The sequence below is a fragment of the Telopea speciosissima genome, chromosome 6 (genome assembly GCF_018873765.1).
Source record: "Telopea speciosissima isolate NSW1024214 ecotype Mountain lineage chromosome 6, Tspe_v1, whole genome shotgun sequence".
Classification (NCBI taxonomy): domain Eukaryota; kingdom Viridiplantae; phylum Streptophyta; class Magnoliopsida; order Proteales; family Proteaceae; genus Telopea; species Telopea speciosissima.
The window spans coordinates 416,318-443,837 of NC_057921.1; the positions used below are offsets into that span (position 1 = coordinate 416,318).

Below are 27,520 nucleotides of genomic sequence, written 5' to 3' on the forward strand. Positions count from 1 at the left end.
GAGGCAATGAGGATTCTCCATTTAAGGGACTAGCACTAGAGATGTACAGGATAAAGAATGAGACCGAAATGATAGGTGTTCAACCATTCGAGGGACTAGTACTAAAGATGTGTAGGGTGAAGAATGCGGTTGAATAGGGTTTAACCAAGGTGGATATTGTTGGGTTTGGTGTTAGATAGGTTGAAGGTTCGGTTCAATGGCCTAGATGGGCTAATGGAGAAAGTAGAGAATTTATTGGTTTTGGGCCATGATGGGTCCAAGTCCATGTGTGCAAGTGCCATATGAGTGGGTCACTTGGGGATGTGTTTGAAGTGAATTATCTCTACCATGAGAAGAAGAAAGAGAATGAGTGGATGCTTGCAAGAATGGGTCTTCCAAGTAAGTGCAAGAGGTGGAGTCTTCGAAGTGTTGGAGGTTTCCAATGAGGTGGAGTCTTCCAAAGAGGTGAAGTCTTCAAGTGGAGGAGTTGGGTCTTCAATTATGTTGGAACTTCCAAGAAAGTTAAAGTGGTTTTGGTGGTTGAAGATATTATGCTTGGTGGAGTCTTCTAAGAGTCTCTTTGGAAGAAGTATGAGTGTGCTTTCTCTAAGGAGAACCAAAATGTAAGGATCCAAGTGAGAGTCCAAGAGGTACAATGTTGGTGCAACATGTATACTAGGACTAAGTAAGGAGCCAAGGTAAAAATGGGTTGAGTGAATGGGAGATGAGAGAATAGTGTACATGGGTGCTTGGGTTTGGGTGTCAAATCACAGGGGTTGTACTATTTTCTCTTCTCTTGATTCATAGTGAAATTAGATCACTCTCCGTGGATGTAATTAGTTTAGCTGAACCATGTAAATCTCTTATCTCTTGTGTGGTTGTTTTCTTTTTCTTTTCTTTTGTTTCTTCTAGTTGATCTGGTGCATACCGGTTTCGTGCGTTGCTCACATCACAACAAAAAAGTTATTTTCACAACCCCAACAAGTGGTATCAGAGCAGATGGTTGGCGATCAAGTTTGGGTTAATGGAGTGGGTCGATGGTGAGAAAGCACAGTGTTAATGAGAATGGTGGAGGAGATTCCTTGGAAAAAAATGGAAGGTGTTTCCTTAGATCGCTAAGGGAAAGTTGTATGTTGTAGGATAGGAAAGGTGCGGTGGGCACTCCTATAACATGGTTTGAGAAAGAGGATGCCTCCTTGTAGTGAAGACGGTGGGCGAGGGACTAAAGGGGTATGGATAATGAAGGTTCGGCCATTCGAGGTTTCTAACATTAAAGATTTGTCAGGTGAAGAATGCTGATGAAATGATGAGGGTTCTCCATTCGTGGTACTAGCACTAGAGATGTGCTAGGTAAAGAATGGATCGAGGTAATGAGGGTTCTCCATTCAAGGGACTAGCACTACAGATATGTAGGGTAAAGAATGAGACCGGAATGATAGGTGTTCAACCATTCGAGGGACTAGCCCTAGAGGTATGTAGGGTGAAGCATGCGGTTGAATAGGTTTTTTCAACAAGTCTTTAAGGTGGCTACGATAAAAGCCAAGGTGGAGATTGTTGGGTTTGGTGGCTTTAATCTATACCGGTTAAAGGTTCAGTTCAATGGTCTAGATTGGGCTAATGGAGAGGGTAAAGAATTTATTTGTGTTGGGCCATGAAGGGCCCAAGTCCATGTGTGCAAGTGCCACATGAGTGGGTTACTTGGGGATGTGTGTATAGGGTGGATTTTTTCTACCATAAGAAGAAGAAAGAGAATGAGTGGATTCTTGCAAGGATTGATCTTCCAAGTAAGTGCAAGACGTGGAGTCTTCCAAGTGTTGGAGGTTTCCAATGAGGTGGAGTCTTCCAAGGAGGTGAAGTCTTCGAGTGGAGGAGTTGGGTCTTCAACTATGTTGGAACTTCCAAGAAAGTGGAAGTGATTTTGGTGGTTGAAGACACTATGCTTGGTGGAATTTTCTAAGAGTCTCTTTGGAAGAAGTATGATTGAGCTTTCTCTAAGGAGAGAGAAAGTCAAATCTTGTTGAACAAGCATTGAGGAGAGAGAAAATGAGTATTGCTCAACAAAGTAGAAGAGGAGAGAGAGTTAGTGAGTTTTCTCTAAGGAGGGAGAAAACCACTAAGTTGTGATGAGCTTTATAAACGAGAGATGTCTCTTCTAAAGTGAGGTTAGTGTTGATCCAAATGAAGATCCAAAATGTGAGGATCCAAGTGAGAGTCCAAGAGGTACAATGTTGGTACAACATGTGTACATGGACTACGCAAGAAGCCAAAGTAAAAGTGGGTTGAGTGAATGGGAGATGAGAGAAGGGTATACATGGGTGCTTAGGTTTGGGTGTCAAATCACAAGGGTTGTACTGTTGTCTCTTCTCTTAATTCATAGTGAAATTTTATCACACTCCGTGGATGGAAACAGTTTTGTTGAACCGCGTAAATATCTTGTCTCTTGTGTGATTATTTTATTTTTCTTCTCTTTTGTTTGTTCTAGTTGATCTGGCGCCTACCAGTTTTGTGTGTTGCTCACATCTCAAAGAGAAAGTTATTTTCACAACCCCAATAAGTGGTATCAGAGCCGATGGTTGACGACTGAGTTTGGGTTGATGGAGTGGGTCGATGGTGAGAAAGCACGGTGTTGTTGAGAGTGGTGCAGGAGATTTGCTGGGAAAAAATGGAGGGTGTTTCCTTGGTTCGCCATGGGAAGGTTGTATGTTGTAGGATAGGAAAGGTGCAGTGGGTACTCCTACAACATGGTTTAGAAAGATGATGCCTCCTTGTTGTGAAGACGGTGGTCGAGGGACTAGAGGGACTAGAGGGACTTGGATGATGAAGGTTCGGCCATTCGAGGTACTATTACTAGAGATGTGTCGGGTGAAGAATGCAGCTGAAATGATGAGGGTTCTCCATTCGAAGTACTAGCACTAGAGATGTGCAGGGTGAAGAATGGATTGAGGCAATGAGGATTCTCCATTCAAGGGACTAGCACTAGAGGTGTGCAAGGTAAAGAATAAGACCAGAATGAAAGGTGTTCAACCATTTGAGGGACTAGCACTAGAGGTGTATAGGGTAAAGAATGCGGTTGAATAAGTTTTTTCAACAAGTCTTCAAGTTGGCTACGATAAAAGCTAAGGTGGAGATTGTTGGGTTTGGTGGCTTTTATCTGGACCGGTTGAAGGTTCGATTTAATGGTCTAGATGGGCTAATAGAGAAGGTAGAGAATTTGTTGGTGTTGGACCATGATGGGTCCAAGTCCAGGTGTGCAAGTGTCATATGAGTGGGTCACTTGGGGATGTGTGTGTAGTGAATTATCTCTACCATGAGAAGAAGAAAGAGAATGAGTGGATGCTTGCAAGAACGGGTCTTCCAAATAAGCAAGAGGTGGAGTCTTCTAAAGAGGTGAAGTCTTCAAGTGGAGGCGTTGGGTCTTCAACTATGTTGGAACTTCCAAGAAAGTAGAAGTGGTTTTGGTGGTTGAAGACATTATGCTTGGTGGACTCTTCTAAGAGTCTCTTTGGAAGAAGTATGAGTGAGCTTTCTCTAAGGAGAGAGAAAGTCAAATCTTGTTGAACAAGCATTGAGGAGAGAGAAAATGAGTCTTGCTCAACAAGGTAGAAGAGGAGAGAGAGGTAGTGGATTTTCTCTAAGGAGAGAGAAAACTACTAAGTTGTGATGAGCCTTATAAAAGAGAGAAGTCTCTTTCAATGTGAGGCTAGTGTTGATCCAAGTGAGTGTCCAAGAGGTACAATGTTGGTGCAACGTGTGTACAAGGACTAAGCAAGGAGCCAAAGTAAAAGTGGGTTGAGTAAATAGGTGATGAGAGAAGGGTGTAGATGGATGCTTGAATTTGGGTGTCAAATCACATGGGTTGTACTATTGTCTCTTTTCTTGATTCATAGTGAAATTAGATCACACTCCGTGGTCGTAGGCGGTTTTGCTGAACCACGTAAATCTCTTGTTTCTTGTGTGATTGTTTATTTTTCTTTTCTTTTGTTTGTTCTAGTTGATCTAGCGCATACCGGTTTCGTGCGTTGCTCACATCGCAAAGAGAAAGTTGTTTTCATAACCCCAACAAGTGGTATCAGAGTCGATGGTTAGCGATCAAGTTTGGGTTGATGGAGTAGGTCGATGGTGAGAAAGCACGGTGTTGTTGAGAGTGGTGGAGGAGAGTTCTTGAAAACAAATGGAATGGAGGATGTTTCCTTGGATCGTCAAGGGAAGGTTGTATGTTGTAGGATAGGAAAGGTGCGATGGGTACTCCTACAGAATGGTTTGAGAAAGAGGATGCCTCCTCATAGTGAAGATGGTGGTCGAGGGACTAGAGGGGCATGGGTGATGAAGGTTTGGCCATTTGAGGTACTAATACTAGAGATGTGTCGGGTGAAGAATGCGACTGAAATGATGAGGGTTCTCCATTCGAGGTACTAGCACTAGAGATGTGCAAGGTAAAGAATGAGACCGGAATGATAGGTGTTCAACCATTCGAGGGACCAGTACTAGAGGTGTGTAGGTTGAAGAATGCGGTTGAATAGGTTTTTTCGACAAGTCTTTAAGGTAGCTACGATAAAAGCCAAGGTGGAGATTATTGGGTTTTGTTCTTTTATCTAGACCGGTTAAAGGTTCGGTTCAATGGTCTAGATGGGCTAATGGAGAAGGTAGAGAATTTATTGGTGTTGGGCCATTATGGGGCCAAGTCAATGTGTGCAAGTGCCATATGAGTGGGTCACTTGGGGATGTGTGTGAAGTGGATTTTCTCTACCATGAGAAGAAGAAAGAGAATGAATGGATGCTTGCAAGGATTGGTCTTCCAAGTAAGTGCAAGACGTGGAGTCTTCCAAGTTTTGGAGGTTTCCAATGAGGTGGAGTCTTCCAAGGAGGTGAAATCTTCAAGTGGAGGAGTTGGGTCTTCAACTATATTGGAACTTCCAAGAAAGTGGAAGTGATTTTGGTGGTTGAAGACACTATGCCTGGTTGAATTTTCTAAGAGTCTCTTTGGAAGAAGTATGAGTGAGCTTTCTCTAAGGAGAGAGAAAGTCAAATCTTGTTGAACAAGCATTGTGGAGAGAGAAAATGAGTCTTGATCAACAAGGTAGAAGAGGAGAGAGAGTTAGTGGGTTTTCTCTAAGGAGAGAGAAAACCACTAAGTTGTGATGAGCCTTATAAAAGGGAGATGTCTCTTCTAAAGTGAGGCTAGTGTTGATCCAAGTGAAGAGCCAAAATGTGAGGATCCAAGTGAGAGTCCAAGTGGTACAATGTTGGTGCAACATGTTTTCAAGGACTAAGCACGGAGCCAAGGTAAAAGTGGGTTGAGTGAATGGGAGATGAGAGAAGGGTGTACATGGGTGCTTGGGTTTGGGTGTCAAATCATAAGGGTTGTACTATTGTCTCTTCTCTTGATTCATAGTGAAATTGGATCACTCTCCGTGGATGTAGGTGGTTTTTCTAAACCAAGTAAATCTTCTCTCCCCAATATTCGGTTGCACATCTTCTTCTCTCCTCTTCTCACCTCCTACCTTCTCATCTCCTCTCTTGATTCGATCCTTACACCATTTCCAACTAATCCAACGGCTGGATCTCAATATATGGTGTTGTTACAAAAATAATAGGTAACTAAGAACTGCAGAAATGAGATCTGGTGGCCAAGAACAGAGAATCAGCCTTCCACATGATTATCGGAATACCATTCGTAGGACATAGAAGAAGATAGGAAGGCCAGTCAGCAACCATGCCCGTGCAGATAGGAGATAAAAAATTGTACAGGGATCGGGCAGAAATTCCATGCGCATAGATAAAAGATTTCCTCCAAAGATAGACTCCTTCATATGCAAATATCAAGCTTCATCAGCATAAGAAACCCTAGCTCTTCATCTTCTATTAACTAGGATTTAACAAAGACCAAGGCAGCATTGGTGGCTGCACACCACAATAAAGAATACCTTGGTGGGTCTCTCAAAATAGAAGATAACAGGTACTGGTTATGTAAGAAAGGAGAAGAGAAGAATAAGGAGAGAAACTCTAAGGAAGAAAACAGTCTCATGGTATTAGAATTATAAAACTTGATTTATTTCACCAATTGGTATTCTCTATAGCAAATAATATTTATAGAGTTACAAGGAGAGGTGCCCAAGTATTCTATACAAGGAAGGACTCCACGTGATATAAGATCCAATAATACAAAGATTTGTAGATGTTCACTGAAGGTAGGACTCCATAATAGATAATCCAAAATAAGGAAATTGAGATATGTCCTATATTGGTTGATACGCCACCTCAAGGTGGGGGTTCGAAGCTTTGAATCCGGAGCTTGTCCCTTGGAAATGGGCCGTAGGAAGACCTTTCGTAAAGATGTCACCAAGCTGGTCTTTGGTTGAAATAAATTGTACCTGCAGTTCTTTCTTGGCCACCTTATTCCTCACAAAATGAAAATCAATTTCTACATGCTTTGTGCATGCATGAAAGACTGGGTTGGAGGAGAGATAAGTGGCGCCAATGTTGTCATAGCAAAGGATTGGAGGATGTGATAAAGAGACACCCAGCTCGTGAAAAAGAGACTTTAGCCATGTGAACTCAGTGTTGCATATAGGTTGTCATTGTTGGCAACCAAGGGCAGAGCAGTGATGAGATGGCCAGTCTTGAAGCTTTGGCAGTGTCCAGTGGCTTAGGAAATTTTGTTGGTAGCAGTTCAGAGCATTGCAAGCATGGGCAGCAGTGATACAAAGTGTTTGGAGGTGTTTGGTGGCTTATGGATTCATACTTGTGTCCTAATTCACAGGTCACCACGGCTGTGGCACTTTCAGGGATTTTTTCAGTGAGTCCCGAGGCAGATTTTGGAAAAGCTATGAACTTGAGAAAGTTAGTTCGTTGAGTCCTCTTTCCATCGGTTCAAACGGTTTGTTAATCCGATGTCAAACGAGGGAGTTATGAATTTTTTCGTATGGGTGCGCAGAAAAGAAGCAAACCTGAAACTGATTTGAACTCAATCATGCTCTCGGTCAGCTATGCCTGTTCAGTTTTTTATCTCAGGGGTTTAAATGCAAATCACTAACAATTATGTCTACAGTGGCATAAATAAGTGAAACAAGGGGGTCATTTGAAATTTAAGAAGTTGGAGAGATAATGGAGTTGTAATGATGACTTTTTCAAAAAGCAAAATCTGTTGACCAAGGAAATCGTGTCTCCCAATTTTGCTTGAATTTTGAATTTCAAATGGGTTCTCAAAGGTCTTTTGAAGATTCTTTTTTACAAGCTTTTATGGGTTGCATGCATGGAAAAGGGATGTGTGGAGCTATACATTATCATTTCCATTGGACTAATTTCCATGTGCACTTAATGTGCTTTAAGTGATTCATTCTCCTTCAATCTTGTCCATCCATCTTGAAAGCATCCTATGGATGAGATTGTATGTTCCTTAGTTACTTTTCCATGCTATTGGATTACCCTTCTTATCTCAAGAATTACAATTTCTGCCATTGAGTCTTATTTCAAGATTGAATTTTGGGATTTTCTGTGATAGAGAAGAAGAAAACAGCCGAGAGTATTATGGAAAGAACTCCTCTCTCTCTCAAGCTTTGGATTGATAAATTGAAGGCTGTTTTAGATGGATTAAGGCTTATTTTTCTCAAATGTTTTGAAGATGGAGTATTGCTTATTGAAGCCTTGTTTATGAAGAAAGTGGGGTTGTGATTGTGTTTTTGAGGAAATACAAGAAGAAGAAAAATGCAAGAAGAGGAAGAAGACAAGAAGAAAGGAGGTATTGTGGTCTCCTCATGGCACTGCTTACTTGAAAGCTCAAATCTCTCCACAAAGGACAGAGTGGATACTTCCAGTGGGCTCCAGCTGATCTCAGTAAAGCTCAGACCTCCTGTGTGAGGGTTGTAAGCATCCTTATCACTCTTTATTTATTTATGATTCATCCTTGTGAGTGATGTATGCTAGAAATAGGTGAATATTATTCACAGACCTATTCTAGTTCGTGTTTACTTGTAGGGCATTGCTATAAGCCCAAAACCCTGTTGTTTTTTTTTTATACTGTATGTAGTGGGTGCTAAATACTGGGAGTGGGTGCTCTCAGGCAGTGGGTACTATTTTGTACTGGCATTATTTGCCCTCTCAGTTCTATACTGAAAAAAATTTGGGTGTAGGTGCTCCCAGCTGCAGGGGCAACAAAAGTTGAGTATTGAGCAAATACGAAGCCCATAGTGGCATTGCTCTGTGGATGTAGGCAATTTTCCGAACCACGTATATCTTGTGTTGTGCGTGTGGATTTGTGTGTTTATTTATCTTGCATTTGAAGTGTGTGGGCTATAGGATGGGTGTACACACTTGGTAGAGCCTTTGAGTCTGGCTGGGGTGTGTACACAACTTTGTGATTTGTATTCAGATCCTCTCAGTTGCTACTAGTGCCAGTGGGGAAGAAATTGAAAGAATTAGATCACTGATTCACCCCCCCTCTCAGTGATAGCCATCAAACAACAATTGGTATCAAAGCTTGGACTCAGTCACAGTCTCATCGGCATTTGAGGGATCAGGGTCAACATGGCTACAGGTGAAGGAGTTCAAAAGATTCAAGGAAAGTTTCAGTTTTTTATGGTACTGAATATGTCTTCTGGAAGAAAAGAATGCAGATATATGTTGGGCCCCTTGGGTATGATGTATGGCAGTCAGTAGTAAATGGATATACAGAACCAACCACTCCACATACAGATAATAAGGCCAAGAAATCTTTTGGAAACAATCTCAGAGCATTAAATGCTCTCATGTTAAGGTTGAGTAAAGATGTCATGGCTAAAGTGATGGATTATAATACAGCAAAAGAGGTCTGGGACAGGTTGAAAAGCATCTATGACGAAGATGCCAAAATCAAGAACGCTAAATTGCAGATTTTCAGAGCACAATTTGAAAGCTAAGATGACTGAAGAAGAAGACATTGACAGCTACATGGTCAAAGTTAATGAAGTTGTGAACTCCATCAGGGGAGTTGGAGAAACTCTTGACAACTCTGTGGTATGTCAAAAGATTCTTAGATCTGTATTGCCTAGATATGATTCCAAAGTCTCAGCTATTAAAGAAGCCAAAGACTTGGATACAATTACACTTGATGAAGTACATGCCACACTCAAGACTTATGAGATGAGAACAGAAAAGGGCAAGTCAATTGACAAACAGGCAGCATTTAAGGCAATGAAAAAATTAAAGCTGAAGGAGCAATCTGAGAGTGAAGAAGAGGAAAATAGTGATGATGATGAGATCAAAGCCCACTTCACCAGAAAGCTGAAAAAGGGGACAGGGAAGTATAAAAACAAACTTCCATTTTAAGTGTTTCAACTGTGGTAAAGTTAGACACTTTGCATCCAAATGTCCTCACAAGAGCCAAAATAGAAAGTGATGATGATGAGGAAGATAAAAGGAGCAAAGTCAAAGGAAAGAAGAAATATGTTTCCCATAAGACCAAGAAATTCAAGCCCAAGAAAAACAGTGACACATCTAAGGAAGAATCTGAGAATGATTCAGATGATGTAGATGATCATGCCATGTTCATGGTGTTTGAAGAAAAAGAGAATTGTTCACCTAGAACAAGCACAACCTCAGAAGATGAAGAAGAAGGAGAGGTGGATTTTGAAGCTGAGTTAAGATCTGCTCTCAAAGAGCTCAAGAAAGAAAGAAAGAATGTTAAACAAGTTTGACAAAATCTTAAAGAACAAGAACAATCAGTTCTTCAGTTGAAAAAGAAAGTAGATGAATCAAGAAAAATTCTAGAAGATCTTGAAGAGAAGTTATCACAGAAAACTACAGAATGCACAAAGCTTGAATCAAAAAATCTATCTTTGAAGGCTAAATTGGATGAAGAGTCCAATATCCTAGCTGAATATTCTGATTTTTAGAAGGAGATTGATGCTCTCAAGGTAAAGGCAGCTAAGTTTGAGAATGACTCAAGTATACATGACATAGTAGCATCTTCACAAGTGCATCCTAGTAGCAAGAAGCTTGATGAGATCCTTAGTTCTCAAAGATCAACTCACAACAAATTTGGTCTTGGATTTGTAGGAGAATCATCAAAGAGTGCCAAGGGAAAAGGAAAAGGCACAACACAGAATCCCATTACTGTGAAGGATAAGAGAGTTGAGAAAAATCAAACTCCACCCCATAAGACTAACCATGCTAGACAACAACAAATGGCATGGCCAAGCAGGAGAGTAGAGAACTTTAGTTATTACTATCCTTCTCAACAGAAAGCTAGAAATGTTGTTGATCACAAGGCTCAGTACAAATGGCAAAGAGAGCCAATGAAACAAAGACAGTTCTTTCAAGGTCATTGTTTCAAGTGTAATACTTTTGGACACAAAATTTCAGATTGCAAATTCAATCTTGGTCCACCAAACTTTGTTGATAGGAATCCTTTTGACCACATGTTTGCATAAGCTAGCTCGCAATCCCTAAAGCTAGTTATTCTAAATCTAGGTCATCCTAAAACTAGGCACCTATATACACAGAGTTGCAACCTAAACCAAATTCCTAAATCATTCTAAGCAAGGCATGAAGTACTAAAAGATTAATCTAATCAAGCATGGGATGGAAAGACTTGCAATAAAACATGAAACATGGAACATCAAACAGATTTCTAAGCATGCATTAACTGAAGATAAGACATTCCAAACATCCATGGGCTAGATGACGGGCCAGCCCAATTCCCTTTCCAAAGAGCGTGTAGCTACGTCCCAAGGGATCCCCATATTAAATGTATCAACTCAGGCCACTAGCTTGGCATTCTCACTCCTTCTCACACGTTCCAATTCTAAGGTCGACCAAAAGGCATCGAGTGATACAACCCCGAGATCCCACTGTAGATGGTAACATGCACTCAAACCCAAGTGTGGGTTATAGCCTCTCCACTCACGGCCCAATCTTGGCTGATTGGCCGATGCCCAAACCAAAGCCAAAGCCAAAGCCAAAGCCAATTGGCCCCAAATCAATATGGGCCTAAATCTATTGACGGGTTATGGGCCTAAATTGGGATGCGGTCCACACCCAAAATCCGAACCAAACCAAATCAATGCCTTGTAACCTCAAGTTCAAACCCATTTCTTAATTAATTGATTTATCAATGTTGGAGGTCCAGCCTGAATTTAGGCCCAAAATATGATCACATGGCCCATTATCCAAAAGCCCGTGCCCATTCCCAATGGGCCGGTTCAAATCTAAAATTAATCACTTTAATATATGGGCATCAAAATGAACCCTGTGATTCAGCCAAATCCAAGACATACCAATTTTGAAATCTGAAACTCTACATTTTTCTAACCAAATTTAAAAAATAGATTGGCTTAATCCATGGGCCCAAATCATGCATCATCCAACCCTAATTCAAAAATAGGTTCAAGCTATTTCGGCCATTCCAAAAAACACAAAAATAATCAAGAAACAGAGGGTCAAAGATCCAAACACAAACATTGCAAAGATGCCATGGAATCAAAACATTCTGATTAAAAAATAAAATGGGCATTCCAGGCAAGGGAGGAGAAGCATGCAACAAATGTTAATCAAATACAACAGAACAATATAGACCAATTATTTAAAACCGAGAGGACCATGTAACAGCAGTAGAACTTATCAATATCAAGCAAGGAAATGAGGGCATGGCTTTCAATAATAAATTCAACGAATTAAAAGGAAAGATGACTCATGCATTCAAGCAAGAGTAAATCATGGACAGAAATAAATCATAGCAGAATACTAATGGAAATGAATTAGAAAATGAAAAGGAATGAAACGGAATTACCTGTGGATGAATCAGCCTCGGCAGAGGTCGAGGCACCTCTATTCTGCAGCCTTCAGCCTTCGAATGTGAGAACCTTGAACTCGATCATAAGGGATGGGGTTTTATTACAGATTGGGATCTAATATGGGGAAGGGATTTAATTACAAGAACAATAAGAGAATTAAAAAAACAAAACAAATGAAATAAAGTGCAATTGTAATATGCAGCACCATCGATGGAAAGCAGGTCTGCTCCGAGTAGAACCCCAGATGACGATGGAACTTCCTGAAGCTGTTCAAGCCCTTTTCTCCCTTCGATTGAACTGAAGGTAAACCCAAATCGAATCAATCCATATCAATTATAGGTTCTAGAGAACAGAGGTTGAATGATGGAGTTGGGTTTTGATTGAAGGAGAGATTGAGAGGAGACGAAGGGAATTAGTTTCAGGGATGAAAGAGAGGGTGAGGTAACGGTGAATGGCTGATTGAAAAAGAAAATGGGAAGGGAAGTGGGTTTTGAAATGAAATGGGAAATGGATGTTCGGTGGAGATGAGATGGAGGAAAAAGAAAAAAGAAAGGTTTATGGATGGTTACAAAAGAAGATGGGACGGTGGGGTGTGAGTGAGTTGTTAAGGTTTAGGGTTTAAGCACAAGGTTGCTTAAAGCATTACACCCTGAGTATCTAGTTTGGAATACCCAGACTGCTGCCTCCAGCTAGTATATATAGGGAAACTAGGGTTTAGGTCAGATGGGCTAATTACTGGATTGCCCCTCACAGCCTGGGCATTAACACAAGTAGGATTATATTAGAACATATGAAGGGATATTACATAAATACCCTTACAATCTCCTCCTATGTTCTACATATATCCATTACACATGTATAGGAACCATTGTTCAATCAGTAATTGAATCAATATAAATTAAATATCAATAATCCAATAAATCAAATAAGAAATAAGTAAACTTCAAGAAATAAACTTAGGGTTTTAGATCAAAACTAAACCCAACAATAAATCCGAAGTTCCACATGCAAGTGGCTAACCCAAAAGAAATAATCAAAAGGAAAAGTCTTTGCAATCCATGTGACTTTACTCATCAAGTAAGTCATCCTCATCGAGATCCAAATTCAACCGTTCTCCTCCATCTTCGCCATTCTCTGTAATTTGTCAAATATGAATTTCATAAGATATTATGAATTCAATCATTTGCACAATAGTATCTAGTTCAACAATAAGAACTTAGTACATTTCATATATGGCTGAAGGTAAATCAAAAAACAATAAGCATCATCATCAAGTTTCTTTACAAGAACTCGATCCTATATAGTCTCTATCATAAGGACCATACCATGTTTCCATTTGGAATACTGTATTCGTCATATCAGTTATAGATTTATGTTGTATCATCAAATTTAGAATGGTACACCATACTATGAAAGACATGTCATCAAATTTGGAATGACATTAAGACTAGCACAATATCATTGAAACATATCAGACATTTTTCATATTCCTTTGTGGAATAACAAAGTAAGGAGACTTCACATGAAAATTTGGTATACCATCAAGTTTGGAATGGTTTCACAAACCCCCATACTTAGTAACCTAACTAAGTTATCTGAAACATGTAAACTGTCCCGAATGCTTACCAAGGCTAGATGAGATTCGAATAATTCAAAATAATATTGGGTTAGGTTAAGACCTGACTAAATGGTCTTTAACCCCATCTCCCCTGTAGTTTTGAATGTTCGATCTTTGTTCAATCCCTTTGTAAGGGCATCTGCCGTATTATCCTTCGATCAATCAAAGTGATAATCCCTTGTTCTGTTCTATAATTCAGCATAGCCTGTTTCAACCTGATGTGTCTCCTCTTACCATTAAAGAATGAGTTATTCACAATCGTCTTTGTTGCTTGATTATCACAGAATATAGATATAGAGTTTAACTTAAAACTCCTCAATGGAATATCCATGATCAGATCCTTTATCCACTCTGCTTCATCTCCCGCAGAAGCTAGAGCATAAAGTTTCGATTCCATAGATGACAGAGCAATAGTAGTCTGTCTTTTGGATTTCCATGCTACAGCTGCTCCTCCTAGTGTAAATACATAACCACTGGTGGATCTGCTGTCTCCCAAATCTGAGCACCAAGATGCATCAGAATATCATTCCAAAGTTGGAGGATGTCCATTATAACATAAAGCATAACCTTGAGTACCCTTAAGGTATCTCATCAGCCTCGATAGGGCATCCCAATGCTCTTTTCCAGGATTACTAGTGAAACGACTCAGCATGCCTACCGTAAAGGTTATGTCTGGCCTAGTGCAACTCATTGCATACATGAGACTACCAATCAGTTTAGAATAATCTAACTGATTCACGGTGTCACCTGTGTTAGGTTTCAACCGTTTGTTGTAGTGATAGGGTGTCTCAATCGGTTTACAATCACTGTATCCCCAACTAGAAAGTAGCTTCTCAATGTAATGAGTCTGACTAAGGGTGATCCCTTGCTCACTGAAGCTTACTCTCATTCCAAGAATGGTGTCTACCACACCAAGATCTTTCATGTCGAATTCTTTGGATAAGGTTTCTTTAATGTCACTCACTACAGAGAGATCAGAACCTAGAATCAACATGTCATCTACATACAAGCAAATAATCGCGACCTTGTTTAACTCAGACAAAAAATAAAGGCACTTATCCGAGTTGCTGGTTTGAAAACCAAGGCTCTTTACTGTCTTGTCAAACTTCTCATACCACAATTTAGGTGCTTGTTTAAGACCATAGAGAGATTTGTTTAATTTACAAACTCTTTTTTCAGAACCTTCCATGACAAACCCTTCAGGTTGGTTCATGTAGATTTCTTCTGTTAGGTCTCCATTAAGGAAAGCCGTTTTTACATCCATTTGATGCACAACATAGTGCTCAATAGATGCTATGGCAAGAAGAATCATTATTGTTGCCAAATAGCAGACCGGGGAGTAGATGTCAAAATAATCTATCCCTCTCACCTGTTTATAGCCCTTAGCTACTAATCGTGCTTTATACCTGGCTATAGACCCATCCGGATTAAGTTTCTTCTTCAGTACCCACTTACACCCTATTGTCTTGGCCCCTCTAGGCAGATCAACAAGGTGCCAGGTCTCATTCTGCATTAAAGAGCTCATTTCCTCATCAATGGCTTCTTTCCATAACAGTGAGTCCCTAGATCTCATCGCTTCCTTATAGGTGGATGGATCAGCCTCTAAATGGTAGGTCACAAAATCCTCACCAAAATTCTTGGGTACTCGATCTCTAGTAGATACTCTTCTAGATTCTGATTCAAGGAGCATTATGGGAGTAGTGTCAGAAACAATTGGTTCAGATTCTAAAGGTGATTCTGTAACCACTTCAGTCAAACCAGGCAAGGTCAGGCCTTTATCTCTAAGGAATTTATCCTCAAAGAATATAGCATCCCTAGATTCTATCACCACATTGGTTGATAGATCCAAAAACCGGTCTGCAGCACTGTCTTCTGCACAACCTAGATATACACAAGTGTTTGTTCTAGTTCCCACCTTAGGTCTCCTAGGGTCTTGTATCCTAACATAAGCTACACAGCCCCAAACCTTAAGAGTGTTATATCTACAGGGATGATTATGCCATAGTTCATAAGGTGTAGAAGTCAATTTTGAATGTGGTAGTCTATTTAGAATGTGATTTGCAGTCAACACTGCTTCTCCCCAATAGCAAGAAGGCATACCAGCTGTCAATAACATGGAGTTTAACATCTCTGTTAACGTCCTATTCATTCTTTCAGCTATGCCATTTGATTGAGGTGAGTAAGGAGCAGTAGTTTTAAGGATTATGCCTGCAGAGGCACAGAATTCCTTGAACTCTGTCAATTTGTATTCTCCTCCCCTATCACTTCTAAATCTTTTAATTTTCAAGTTCAACTGATTTTCTACCCTATTCTTGAAAATTTTAAATTTTTCAAAAGCTTCATCTTTAGATTTTAACAGGTATAAATGACAATATCTAGAAAAATCGTCTATAAATGTTATCAAATACTTTCGACCTCCTCTAGTTGTGTAGCTTTTAAAGTCACAAATGTCAGAATGTATAAGTTCAAGAAGTTGAGTGCTCCTAGAAACCGGTCTGAACGATTTTCTAGTTATTTTAGTTTGAGCACACATTTCACATCTGTTAAATCTAATTGAAGTGTCTAATGGTAAATTATGAGTTTTAGTTAGTTTGAGCATTTTCCTATAATTCACATGTCCTAACCTACAATGTAGTATTTTGGGATCAAGTGAATTATGGTTATTCTGGTTTATTGTCTCATTAGCTAAACTCAACCTAAACATACCATTCAAATTATAAGCACATCCAAAATAGAAGGAGTTAACAGACAATGTTACTCTACCACTACTAAAAGTAATAGACATGCCAGCATCAAGCAAAATTCCAATGGAAATTAAATTCTTTTCAAAACCAGGAAAGATTTTAACATTTTTCAAAGTTAATATTTTACCTGATGATAGAACCAGGTTCGCTGTCCCTTGTTGAGCCACTTCCACGACGTCTCCATTTGCAACAGTGACAGTCTCTGCTACTTGAACAACATCAGTGAGCAGGTCCTTGCTATTGCAAACATGACAAGTCGCTCCGAGTCTAACCATCAATCGAAGATGTCTTGGCCAACCCCTTACCCTTGCCAATCATGGCAACAAAGTTAGTAGGCTCGATCTTGTCCACCAGCATGTGAACTTCCATCTGGTGTGTCAGTGTTCCCTTTCTTAGGACCCCTACACTCAGATGCATAGTGACCCCACTTTCCACAGTTGCGGCACTTGCCCCTCTTTTTAAAATTAGTCTTTTTGGCCTCCAACTGTTGAGGTTCTTTCTTAGGTGGCTTGGACTGCCTAGGATATTTCTTGGGTTGTGAAACCAAATTGGCAGATGCCTGTTGTTGTTTCACCATCTCCAAGTTATTCCTGGCTCTGTTCTCATCTTCGATTCTAATGAACCGTTTGAGATCATCGAGCCCCACTTGTGTTTTCTTTCTGTGCATCTCAGTTTTAAAGGAATGTCAGGTAGAGGGTAACTTAAAGATAATTGCACCCACTAAGAATGCATCAACAACGGGGATGTTTTCTTGGTTCAATTTTGTTCTCAAGTTCTCAAAGTCTGTTACTTGTGGAAGTATCTCCTTATCTTCTTGAAACTTGAAGTCCATAAACTTGTCAACCAAGTGAGTTTTTGATAGGTCCTCCTCCTTTTTGAATTGGGCTTCTAGGTTTTCCCAAATCTCTTTTGCAGTCTCATATTTACTATAGGTCTCTGCCAGCCTATCTGACAGGCAGTTCAATAGGTAGTCTTTGCAAAAGTCTTCATCACTTATCCATTGGGCTTCAGTTAGGTCCGTACAATCAGAAAATTTATTTACTACAGTGTAGAAAATATTAAGGTACTTCAGTCCAAACTGAGTCCTCCTTTTCCAAGAACTGAACTCAGAGCCACTAAAGCTTTCCAATTTGATCATCTCAATTGGAACAGCGTGTTTCTCCATATTTATGTGATTTGTTTATATGCCCAAGCAAAAGTTTAAATAAAAAAAAATTAAATGCTCAAGGAACAGTCACACCTGAGATGGAGAACCCTGGATTTAGATGACGGAGGAAAAGATCGCGACGGTGCAGCGGTATCGACACTTGTAACGTACACACTAATGCAAGCTGCTGGTGCAGGTGTTGATTGCTTGCGGGTATTGGCAGCTCACAAGTACTGGCCGAACCCAAAAGCAAATAAAAAACTAAAGCCTCTTGTTTTTTTTCTTTCAAAACAGCCAAAGCTTTGCTTGTTCCAACGTAATCTGATATGCCTCTCTTTTTTGTTTTTTTTTATTGCAAATCAGAATCAAATCAATTGCTTTTCAATTCAAAGCATTAATTGCTTTGACTTCTTTTTTTTTTTTTTTTTTTCAATGATCAATCAAATCAAAGTGCTTTTTCTGTTCAACCACTTTTGATAGATTAATGGAACAAAGGCTTATCTCTGAAATCAGAAAACAAAAGGGCAAACTTCCGAATAAAGAAGCTTTGGATGTTCTCTCTGACAAACACAGAAGCACGATAACCAAAACTTTGAAGGTGCAAACGAAATTCGATTTCAGGAATCAATCATGGCTTTCACTTCGCAATTAACACCTGACACGAAACCCTCGTGAATGATATGCCTGCGTCAAAACGATCAAAACCAGAGTTGTAGATCCAAAAATCTAAAACCGATCACAAAGGTCACCTTGCCGTGAATGATAAACGCCAATAAAACTAGGATTGCAAAACCGATCTTCCAACTGTAATTCGATCTCCAAAGTCGATTGACAGAAAATACCTAATGCTTTAAGATTGTTAGGGTTTAGGGTTTAAGCACAAGGTTGCTTAAAGCATTACACCCTGAGTATCTAGTTTGGAATACCCAGACTGCTGCCTCCAGCTAGTATATATAGGGAAACTAGGGTTTAAGTCAGATGGGCTAATTACTGGATTACCCCTCACAGCCTGGGCATTAACACAAGTAGGATTATATTAGAACATATGAAGGGATATTACATAAATACCCTTACATGAGTTTCATTGATGGTGGTGAGGCGGTGAGCAGATGGGTTTAGGGAGTAATGGGTTCGGTTATGAGTGAAAGGAGTTTGGAAAATGGAAGGACAATGGAGGTGATCCGATGGGCTCTGTTGGGGTTGCAATCATAATGGCCACTGACAGCTGATAACCATGGCTGAAGTAAGGAGCAAAAGAGAAGAAAATAAAAAAATGAAAACGAGAGGAAGAAGAAGAATTGCACTAGCTGAGCGTCTTCTCTGGCTCAGAGAAGTCTCGGCTTCACTGTCTCATACGGGTTCCTCCATTTCTTTCTGTTTTTTTGATTTCTTAATCCTCTCTCCTCTCTATCTCTCTTTTCTCCTCTCTTTTTTCACTCTCTGTCTCCTTAGCTCTCTGCATTTTTCCTCTCTCTGGTTTCCTACTAGAAAGAGGATGACCCCTCTCTGGTTTTTTCGTTCCTTCTCTCGCCTCTCTCCTTTTCTCTCACTGTTCTTTTTTTTCTGAAATTCCTTCTCTCTTTCTGCCCTCCCCTCAATGACGAAGACCCTTTACTTTTTCTCTCTCCTTCCTTATATCTCTCTCTTTTCTCTCCTTTTCCTCTCTTTTCTCTCTCTCTCTTTTACTCTCTCTGTATTCTGTTTTTTTTCTCTCTTTCTGTGTACTCCCCTGCACCTCTGACTCTCTCTTCCCTTTTGAGAAATGACGGCTGCTCCCCCCTTTCAAACATTCCCTTCTTTTCTTTTTAAACCCCCTATCTAGGGTTTAGGCTTTACTGTTTTACCCCTTTCCCAACCTAGGTCTAGATTTTCTTTCTTCTTTTATTTTCCCATTTTACCCCTCTCTTTTAGGTTTTAGATATCTTCTTTTAAAAGCTTTCCTCATTTTACCCACCTCTTTCTTTTTAATTCCCTTTAGATGCCATGTGGCATCTCTCTATGGACTTGGCACCAATGGGCTTTTCCATGGGCCAAGTCCACACATTCTCTCTCTTTTTTCTTTTCTATTTTTACCTTTTTACCTTTTTACCCTCCCCCTCTTAAAGTTTATTTCTTCTTCTTCTCTCCTTTTTTGTGATTTCCTATTTTGCCCCTGTCAGGCCACAACCTCAATGGGCCGGGGTTTAGGCAGTCTATTTTTTTATTTTTTTATTTCTTGGTATCTGAGACAGGGGTCGCCAGTACTCCGAGTGTCATCATCGCCAGGGAGGGGTGACAAAAATCAGGTGTCTACATGGACATATTGCCAGGGACTACAGAACTGTATTTCCTCCACAGAGATCATACAACAGAGATAGACAGGGCAATGTTAGAAATGTTAAAGCAACCAAGCCTAAGAAACAGATTCCTAGAGAGAAGCAACTACAGAAACCTCAATCAAGAAATCGAGTTTGGGTTCAGAAGAGCAATGCAGAAAAGGGCAACAGTTCTATGGTTGTACAAACAGCTTTCAGAGCTCATGGGGACTCGACACCATGAATTCTTGATAATGGTTGCTCAAGTCACATGACAGGAGACAAGAAGAGGTTTGAGAAGTTAGAGACCTATGCAGGTGGGTCAGTGAAGTTTGGGAACAATGATGGTGCCAAAATAGTTGGAAAGGGTACCATTAGTCTCAACAATAGAAAGGTGCAATCCCAAGATGTGTGGTATGTGGAAGGGCTTAAACACAACTTACTCAGTATCAGTCAAATCTGTGATAGGGGACATAAAGTGGTGTTTAATAGCCAAGGTTATGAAATTAGAAGAACAAGCATAGGGAAGTTGATGGCAACAGGAAAGAGAAATTCAGGGAATCTTTACACTTTGACAGAGACAGTTAAAGACACTTGTATGGTAAGCATGGAGGAAGAGACATGGTTATGGCATAGGAGGCTTGGACATATTGGGTTTAACAGTCTTAGAAAAAAAATTTCAAAGAAGGCTGTTAGAGATATACCTATTTTGAAAAAGCCATCAAACCATATTTGTGGTTCTTGTCAAAAAGGGAAACAAACTAGAACATCTTTCAAGTCAAAAGAGTACCACACCAGTCAATCATTGGAGTTGGTACACACTGATATATGTGGTCCTATGAGGATACAGAGCATCATAGGAGAAAGATATTTTATCTTATTTATTGATGACCACTCCAAGATGACATGGGCATATTTCTTGAAGCACTAGAAGTATTCAAAGTCTTCAGAAAGCAAGTTGAGAAACAGGCAGGAAAAGTGATTAAATGTCTGAGATCTGATAGAGGAGGTGAGTACACCTGGAAAAACTTCAAAGAATATTGTTATGAAAATGGCATTAGAAGACAGACCTCAGTTGCAAGAACACCTCAACAAAATGGTGTTGTAGAAAGAAAGAACAGGACTATTCAAGAGATGGCCAAGACTATGTTGATTGAAAATGATATGGGTAACAAATTTTGGAGAGAAGCAGTATACACTGCAGTATATATTCACAACAGATGTATGTTGAGAGCTCATGAGAATAAAACTCCCTATGAGATTTGGTTTGACAAGAAAGCTACAGTAAGACATTTCAAAGTCTTTGGTAGCAAGTGCTACATCAAAAATACAAATCAAGATTTGGGGAAGTTTGATGATAGAGCTGATGAAGGCATCTTTTTATGCTACTCCACCACAAGTAAAGCCTATAGATGCTACAACAAAAGACTTGGCAAAATTGTAGAAAGTACAGATGTCAAGGTTGATGAGAAAATAAATTTCTCTACTAGCTCAGGAGTTGATCCTATTGAAGTTGAAGACCTCACTGAGGTGAGTGAAGCAGGTGAAGATAGGTAAGAAGAAAGAGATAAACATGGGCATGAACATGACAAGCCTGACACTAAGGCAGATGAGCAGGAAAGGCAAAGCAGGACTATTAAGAACCATCCAGAAAATCAAATTATAGGTTATCCTAGTGCAGGGATGAGAACTAGGAGTGCAGGTAAGAAAACTAGAAGAGTGTACTCTAACACCTACTCTCTTCTCTCACAAGTTGAGCCAAAGACTGTTGAGGAGGCAAGTAGAGATGAGAGCTGGATGTAAGCCATGAATGAAGAGCTTGACCAGATTGAAAGAAATCACACATGGGACTTAGTTCCTAGGCCAGTTGACAAAAATGTAATTGGCACAAAATGGGTTTTTAGAAACAAACTCAATGAAGATGGTCAAGTTGTAAGAAACAAGGCTAGACTTGTATGCAAGGGATATGCTCAAGTAGAAGGTGTTGATTTTGAGGAGACTTTTGCTCCAGTGGCAAGACTTGAGGCAATTAGATTATTCCTAGCACTTGCAGTTCACAAAGGCTTCAAGTTTTATCAAATGGATGTTAAGTCTGCTTTCTTGAATGGCACATTGGATGAAGAAGTTTACATAGAGCAACCGGATGGATTCCAACTCAGTGAAGATTCTACACTTGTCTGCAGGTTGAGGAAGGCTTTATATAGGCTGAGACAAGCTCCCAGAGCTTGGTATGCTAGATTGGATACCTATTTATGTCATTTGGGTTTCAAAAAGGGCATGTTGGACAGTAATTTGTATGTGAAATTGACTGTAGATAGTCAGATTGTGGTAGTTGTGTATGTAGATGACATCATTTTTGGTGGCCACAAGGATGAGATGTGTAGAGACTTTGCAGAGAAGATGCAGGCAGAATTTGAAATGTCTATGTTGGGTGAACTCTCATTCTTTTTGGGGTTATAGATCAGTCAGCTAAAAGAAGGAATTTTTATCTGTCAATCCAAGAATGTGAGAGAAATGTTGAAAAGATTCACCATGGAAGACTGCAAACCTGTCAGTACACCCATGATGATTGGATGCAAGTTGACTAAAGATGATGCATCCCCATCAGTTGATCACACTACTTATAGATCAATGATTGGAAGTCTCTTATACTTTACAGCTAGTAGACCTGATATTTTGCAGGTTGTGTGTATGGTTGCTAGATTTCAGGCTGGGCCCAAAGAAACTCATGTAGCAGCTGTGAAGAGAATCTTCAGGTACTTGAAAGGTACCAGTGACTATGGCCTGTGGTATCCCAAAACCAAAAACTTCACACTGTTAGCTTTTTCAGATGCACACTGGGCAGGTGATGTGGATGACAGGAAAAGCACCAGTGGTGGTGCATTTTATTTGGGTCGCAGTTTAGTGGCTTGGCATAGCAAGAAGCAAGATTCAGTCTCCCTTTCTACTGCAGAAGCTGTGTATATAGCAGCTACGTCATGTTGTACACAGGTGTTATGGATGAAACAGATGATGAAGGATTTGAGTGTTGAGGTTGATAGGCCTGTGGTGATTTATTGTGACAATACAAGGACTATCAACATCTCAAAGAATCCAGTCATGCACTCTAGGACAAAGCACATTGCAATCAGATATCACTTTTTGAGAGAGAAGGTCACAGAAGGAGTAGTGAGATTGGAGTTTATCCCCCACAGCAGAACAGTCAGCAGATATCTTCACAAAACCATTACCCAAGGAGCAGTTTGAGTTCCTCAGACAGAAGTTGGGAGTGGTTCTTATTCCCAGGCACTGAGGTGCAAAGGGGCCAGGGGAGCATGCTTATTGTAGATGATTTGCTTCCATTATGGACTCAAGGGGAGTCCTTGTACATCCCTTTGTACTTGTTGTCAAAGGGGAAGAGAGAGCCCTCATCACTGTATGGGGAGAATATGAAGGTTTTGCAAGCAGGGGGAGTTTGAGTATATGTTGTGTATGATTGTTGATGTAGGCACACAGTTGATGAGAAGGTTTTGCAAAGCAGTGATGAGATGGCCAGTCTTGAAGCTTTGGCAGTATCCAGTGGCTCAGGAAATTTTGTTGGTAGTAGTTCAGAGCATTGCAAGCATGGGCAGCAGTGATACAAAATGTTTGGAGGTGTTTGGTGGCTTATGGATTCATACTTGTGTCCTAATTCACAGGTCACCGCAGCTGTGGAACTTTCAAGGATTTTTTTAGTGAGTCCTGAGGTATATTTTGGAAAAGCTATGAACCGGAGAAAGTTAGTTCGTCAAGTCCCCTTTTCATCGGTTCAAACGGTTCGTTAATCCGATGTCAGAGTAGGGAGTTATGAATTTTTTCGTATGGGTACACAGAAAAGAAGCAAACTTGAAACTGATTTGAACTCAATCATGCTCTCGGCCAGCTATGCCTGTTCAGTTTTTTATCTCAGGGGTTTAAATGCAAATCACTAATAGTTATGTCTATAGTGGCACAAATAAGTGAAATAAGAGGGTCATTTGAAATTTAAGAAGTTGGAGAGATAATGGAGTTGTAATGATGACTTTTTCAAAAAGCAAAACTTGTTGACCAAGGCAATCGTGTCTCGCATTTGTGCTTGAATTTTGAATTTCAAATGGGTTCTCAAGGGTCTTTTGAAGATTCCTTTTTGCAAGCTTTTATGGGTTGCATGCATAGAAAAGGGATGTGTGGAGTTGTACATTATCATTTCCATTGGACTAATCCCCATGTGCACTTAATGTGCTTTAAGTGATTCCTTCTCCTTCAATCTTGTCCATCCATCTTGAAAGCATCCTATGGATGAGATTGTATATTCCTTAGTTACTTTTCCATGCTATTGGATTGCCCCTTCTTATCTCAAGAATTATAATTTTTGCCATTGAGTCTTATTTGAAGATTGAATTTTGGGATTTTCTGTGATAGAGAAGAAAACAGCCAAGAGTATTGCGGAAAGAACTCCTCTCTCTCTCAAGCTTTGGATTGATAAATTGAAGGCTGTTTTAGATGGATTAAGGCTTATTTTCTCAAATGTTTTGAAGATGGAGTATTGTTTATTGAAGCCTTGTTCATGAAGAAAGTGGAGTTATGATTGTGTTTTTGAGAAAATACAAGAAGAAGAAAAATACAAGAAGAGGAAGAAGACAAGAAGAAAGGAGCTATTGTGGTCCCCTCATGGCACTGCTTACTTGAAAGCTCAAATCTCTCCACAAAGGACAGAGTTGATACTTCCAGTGGGCTCCAGCTGATCTCAGTAAAGCTTAGACCTCCTATGTGAGGGTTGTAAGCATTCTTATCACTCTTTATTTATTTATGTTTTATCCCTGCTAGTGATGTATGCTAGAAATAGGTGAATATTGTTGATAGACCTATTCTAGCTCGTGTTTACTTGTAGGGCATTGCTATATGCCCAAAACCCTATTGTTTTTTTTTGTACTGTATTTAGTGGGTGCTAAATACTGGGAGTGGGTGCTCTCAGGCAGTGGGTACTATTTTGTACTGGCATTATTTGCCCTCTCAGTTCTATGCTGAAAATAATTTGGGTGTGGTTACTCCCAGCTGTAGGTGCAACAAAAGTTGAGTATTGAGCAAATACGAAGCCCATAGTGGCATTGCTCCGTGGATGTAGTCAATTTGCCGAATCACGTATATCTTGTGTTGTGCGTATGGATTTGTGTGTTTGTTTATCTTGCATTTGAAGTGTGTGGGCTGTAGGATAGGTGTACACACTTGGTAGAGCCTTTGAGTCTTGCTGGGGTGTGTACACAACTTTGTGGTTTGTATTCAGATCCTTTTAGTTGCTACTAGTGCCAGTGGGGAAGAAATTAAAAGAATTGGATCACTGATTCACCCCCCTCTCAGTGATAGCCATCGAACAACACTCAGTTGGGGCATCGGCCAAGGCTTTGTATTCTGATTCAATGGACAATCTGGCCATAGTGGGTTGCTTACGAGTGGACCATGAAATAAGATTATTCCCAAGAAAATGGCATATCCACCAGTGGATTTCCTATCATCAGAACTCCCAACCCAATCAACGTCCGAAAATGCCTGAAGTTGAAAATTTGAAGACCGACTAATAAGTAGACCATGAGTGCAGGTATGCTTGAGATATCGCAATAAACGTTTAACCAATGTCCAGTGATCCTCCGTGGGATTATTCATGAATTGGCATGCACGATTAACTGCATTGGCCATATCAAGCCTAGTAAGAGTAATGTACTGCAAGCCGCCGACTATAGATCTATACTTGGTGACATCAAAAAATAGCATGCCCCCTGTGGTCGATGGGGCAGTAGTGGTAGCAATGGGTGTGTGAATTGGCTTGCAATCAGACATTCTGGCATGCTTGAGAAGATCATTGATGTAACGGTGTTGGGATAATAGGATACCATCGTGTGATCATTAATCATTCTCCCTTTGCCCTTGTTTACAATAGAGACCCTGATTATAAGTTCCTGTGGGTGTTTGGTTGCCTGTGTTTTCCTTTCCTTTGCCCTTATAACAAGAACAAAATGCAGTTTTGGTCTGCTCCTAGTGTAATTTTAGGCTACAGTCCTTCACATGTTGGGTACCGCTGTCTGGAACTTGCTACAAGGGGTAGTGCCCAAGTATTCTATACAAGGAAGGACTCCACATGATATAAGATTCCAATAATACAAAGATTTTTAGATGTTTACTGAAGGTAGGACTCCATAATAGAAAATCCAAACTAAGGAAGTTGAGATATATCCTATATTGGTTGATACACGGAGTCACGGTTAAACATAATATCCTAACCATGCGCAGTAACCTTTATTTATAGTAGAAAAGACAAACCATAATTGAAATAAAGGACAGGACTTATGTGAGGTTACACAAAAGTCTTTGAGAAGGAGAATATATGACAAGAATACCCCCTGTGGTACATACGGAGAACTTTAACACGTATCATGTCTTTTTTCACTTTTATATAAAACCCAGGAAAAATATAATATGCTAAAGTAAATAAAACCATAGCAACTCATGTGTCTCTATGTGTTTCTGAATATTCTTTTCTAACAAATTTTCTTTTACCAAATATAGAAGTGTTAGTATAAGTGTGAAACATAAATGGTTGTCTTGTATGAACAGTGGGGATTGTTTGATAGACAATTTGGAAGGATGGATGCGAATGAACCAGATCCAGATGGGAGGGTACCGCAATGGGAGGAGGCATCAGTTCAGGAAATGAAAGATAAGTTCTCTGCTATTGGCTTTGGCCCTCGCCAGGTATTCTGTCTTGTCATTCTTTAACATAATTGCACTATAAACTTCTGTTTGGTAATAATTTTAACATCTTTGCCTCTCTATTTTTTATACATAGTAGTACTAAGTAGTGCAACCCTTTTTGAGGGATTGTAACCAAATAAACTAGCAATGCAGGCTACAATCCAGAAAGATACTATCCCAATAACACACCAAGGTCTAACTATCCGTTGTTTTGTCGGCTCCTCAGTTACTTGATTAGCAAACCTTGTTGCCATAATAGATCAATATGTAGCTGAGAAATCAATTGGTGAATGGATCTTATTTTTTTGGGACTGCTATAAGTTTTGCCCTTGTATAGTCTCTTTCACAAACTGCCCTTGTATAGTCTCTTTCACAAAGTATCAACCACACTTTCCTTTGCCTAATACCAAAAAAGGAGGGAGCTTCTTCTATGAAGGATTTCAGGCCCACTGCCCTCTGCAATTTGTTATACAAATTCATTGCCAAGATCCTTGCTCGAAGGCTTAAAAGTGTAGTGGATATTTTAGTCAGTGACAACCAATCAGCCTTCATTCCTGGCAGGAACATAGCTGACAACATTCTCCTTTGCCATGATATTGTCAGAGGATTCGACAGAAAGAATCACTCTCCCTCTATCCTTCTGAAGATTGACATTCACAAGGCCTTCGACTCTCTCAGATGGGACTTCTTAGTCCAAGTGATGATGAAGATGGGATTTCCTTTGGTTTTTGTCAACTAGATTCAATACTGCATTTCCTCCCCTATGTTCTCTATTTTGGTTAATGGCAGCCCGGCGGGATACTTTGGTGCTTCGGTGGGCATTCGTCAAGGTTGTCCCCTCTCTCCTTATCTGTTTGCTTTTGCTTTGGAGGTTCTCTCTCAAAAAATCCAACTGTGCACCGACCAGCAGCTCATCTCTCCTTTGCCAAAGTGTAAGACTCTCAAGCTGACTCACTTAGCTTTTGCTGACGACCTTTTGATCTTTTCTAAGGCCTCCATTACTTCGCTTGAGTCTATACTGCTTTGCCTGCAACACTTCCATAAGCTTTCCGGCCTTTGCACCAATCCGGCCAAGTCTCTCTTATTTTTTGCTGGTGTCTCTGAGATGGACAAAGTAAACTTTCTTGACAAATCAGGTTTCCTTGAGGGTCATCTGCCAATCAAATATCTGGGCTACCTCTGATCCCTGCCAGGCTTTCAGCTCACCATTGCATCCCTATGTTGGA

General features: G+C 40.1%; 1 protein-coding gene across 1 annotated transcript in view; it reads left to right on the forward strand.

The window, feature by feature from the left end:
• The window catches only part of LOC122663885 (thylakoid lumenal 29 kDa protein, chloroplastic-like), a 57,942-nt gene extending 31,609 nt beyond the window's left edge, over positions 1–26,333 (forward strand). Inside the window, exon 7 of the mRNA XM_043859552.1 lies at positions 26,157–26,333. Within this exon, the coding sequence (XP_043715487.1) occupies positions 26,157–26,318 (162 nt within the window). The 3' untranslated portion in view covers positions 26,319–26,333. The remainder of the gene's footprint in view (positions 1–26,156) is intronic.
• Positions 26,334–27,520: the final 1,187 nt, after the last annotated feature.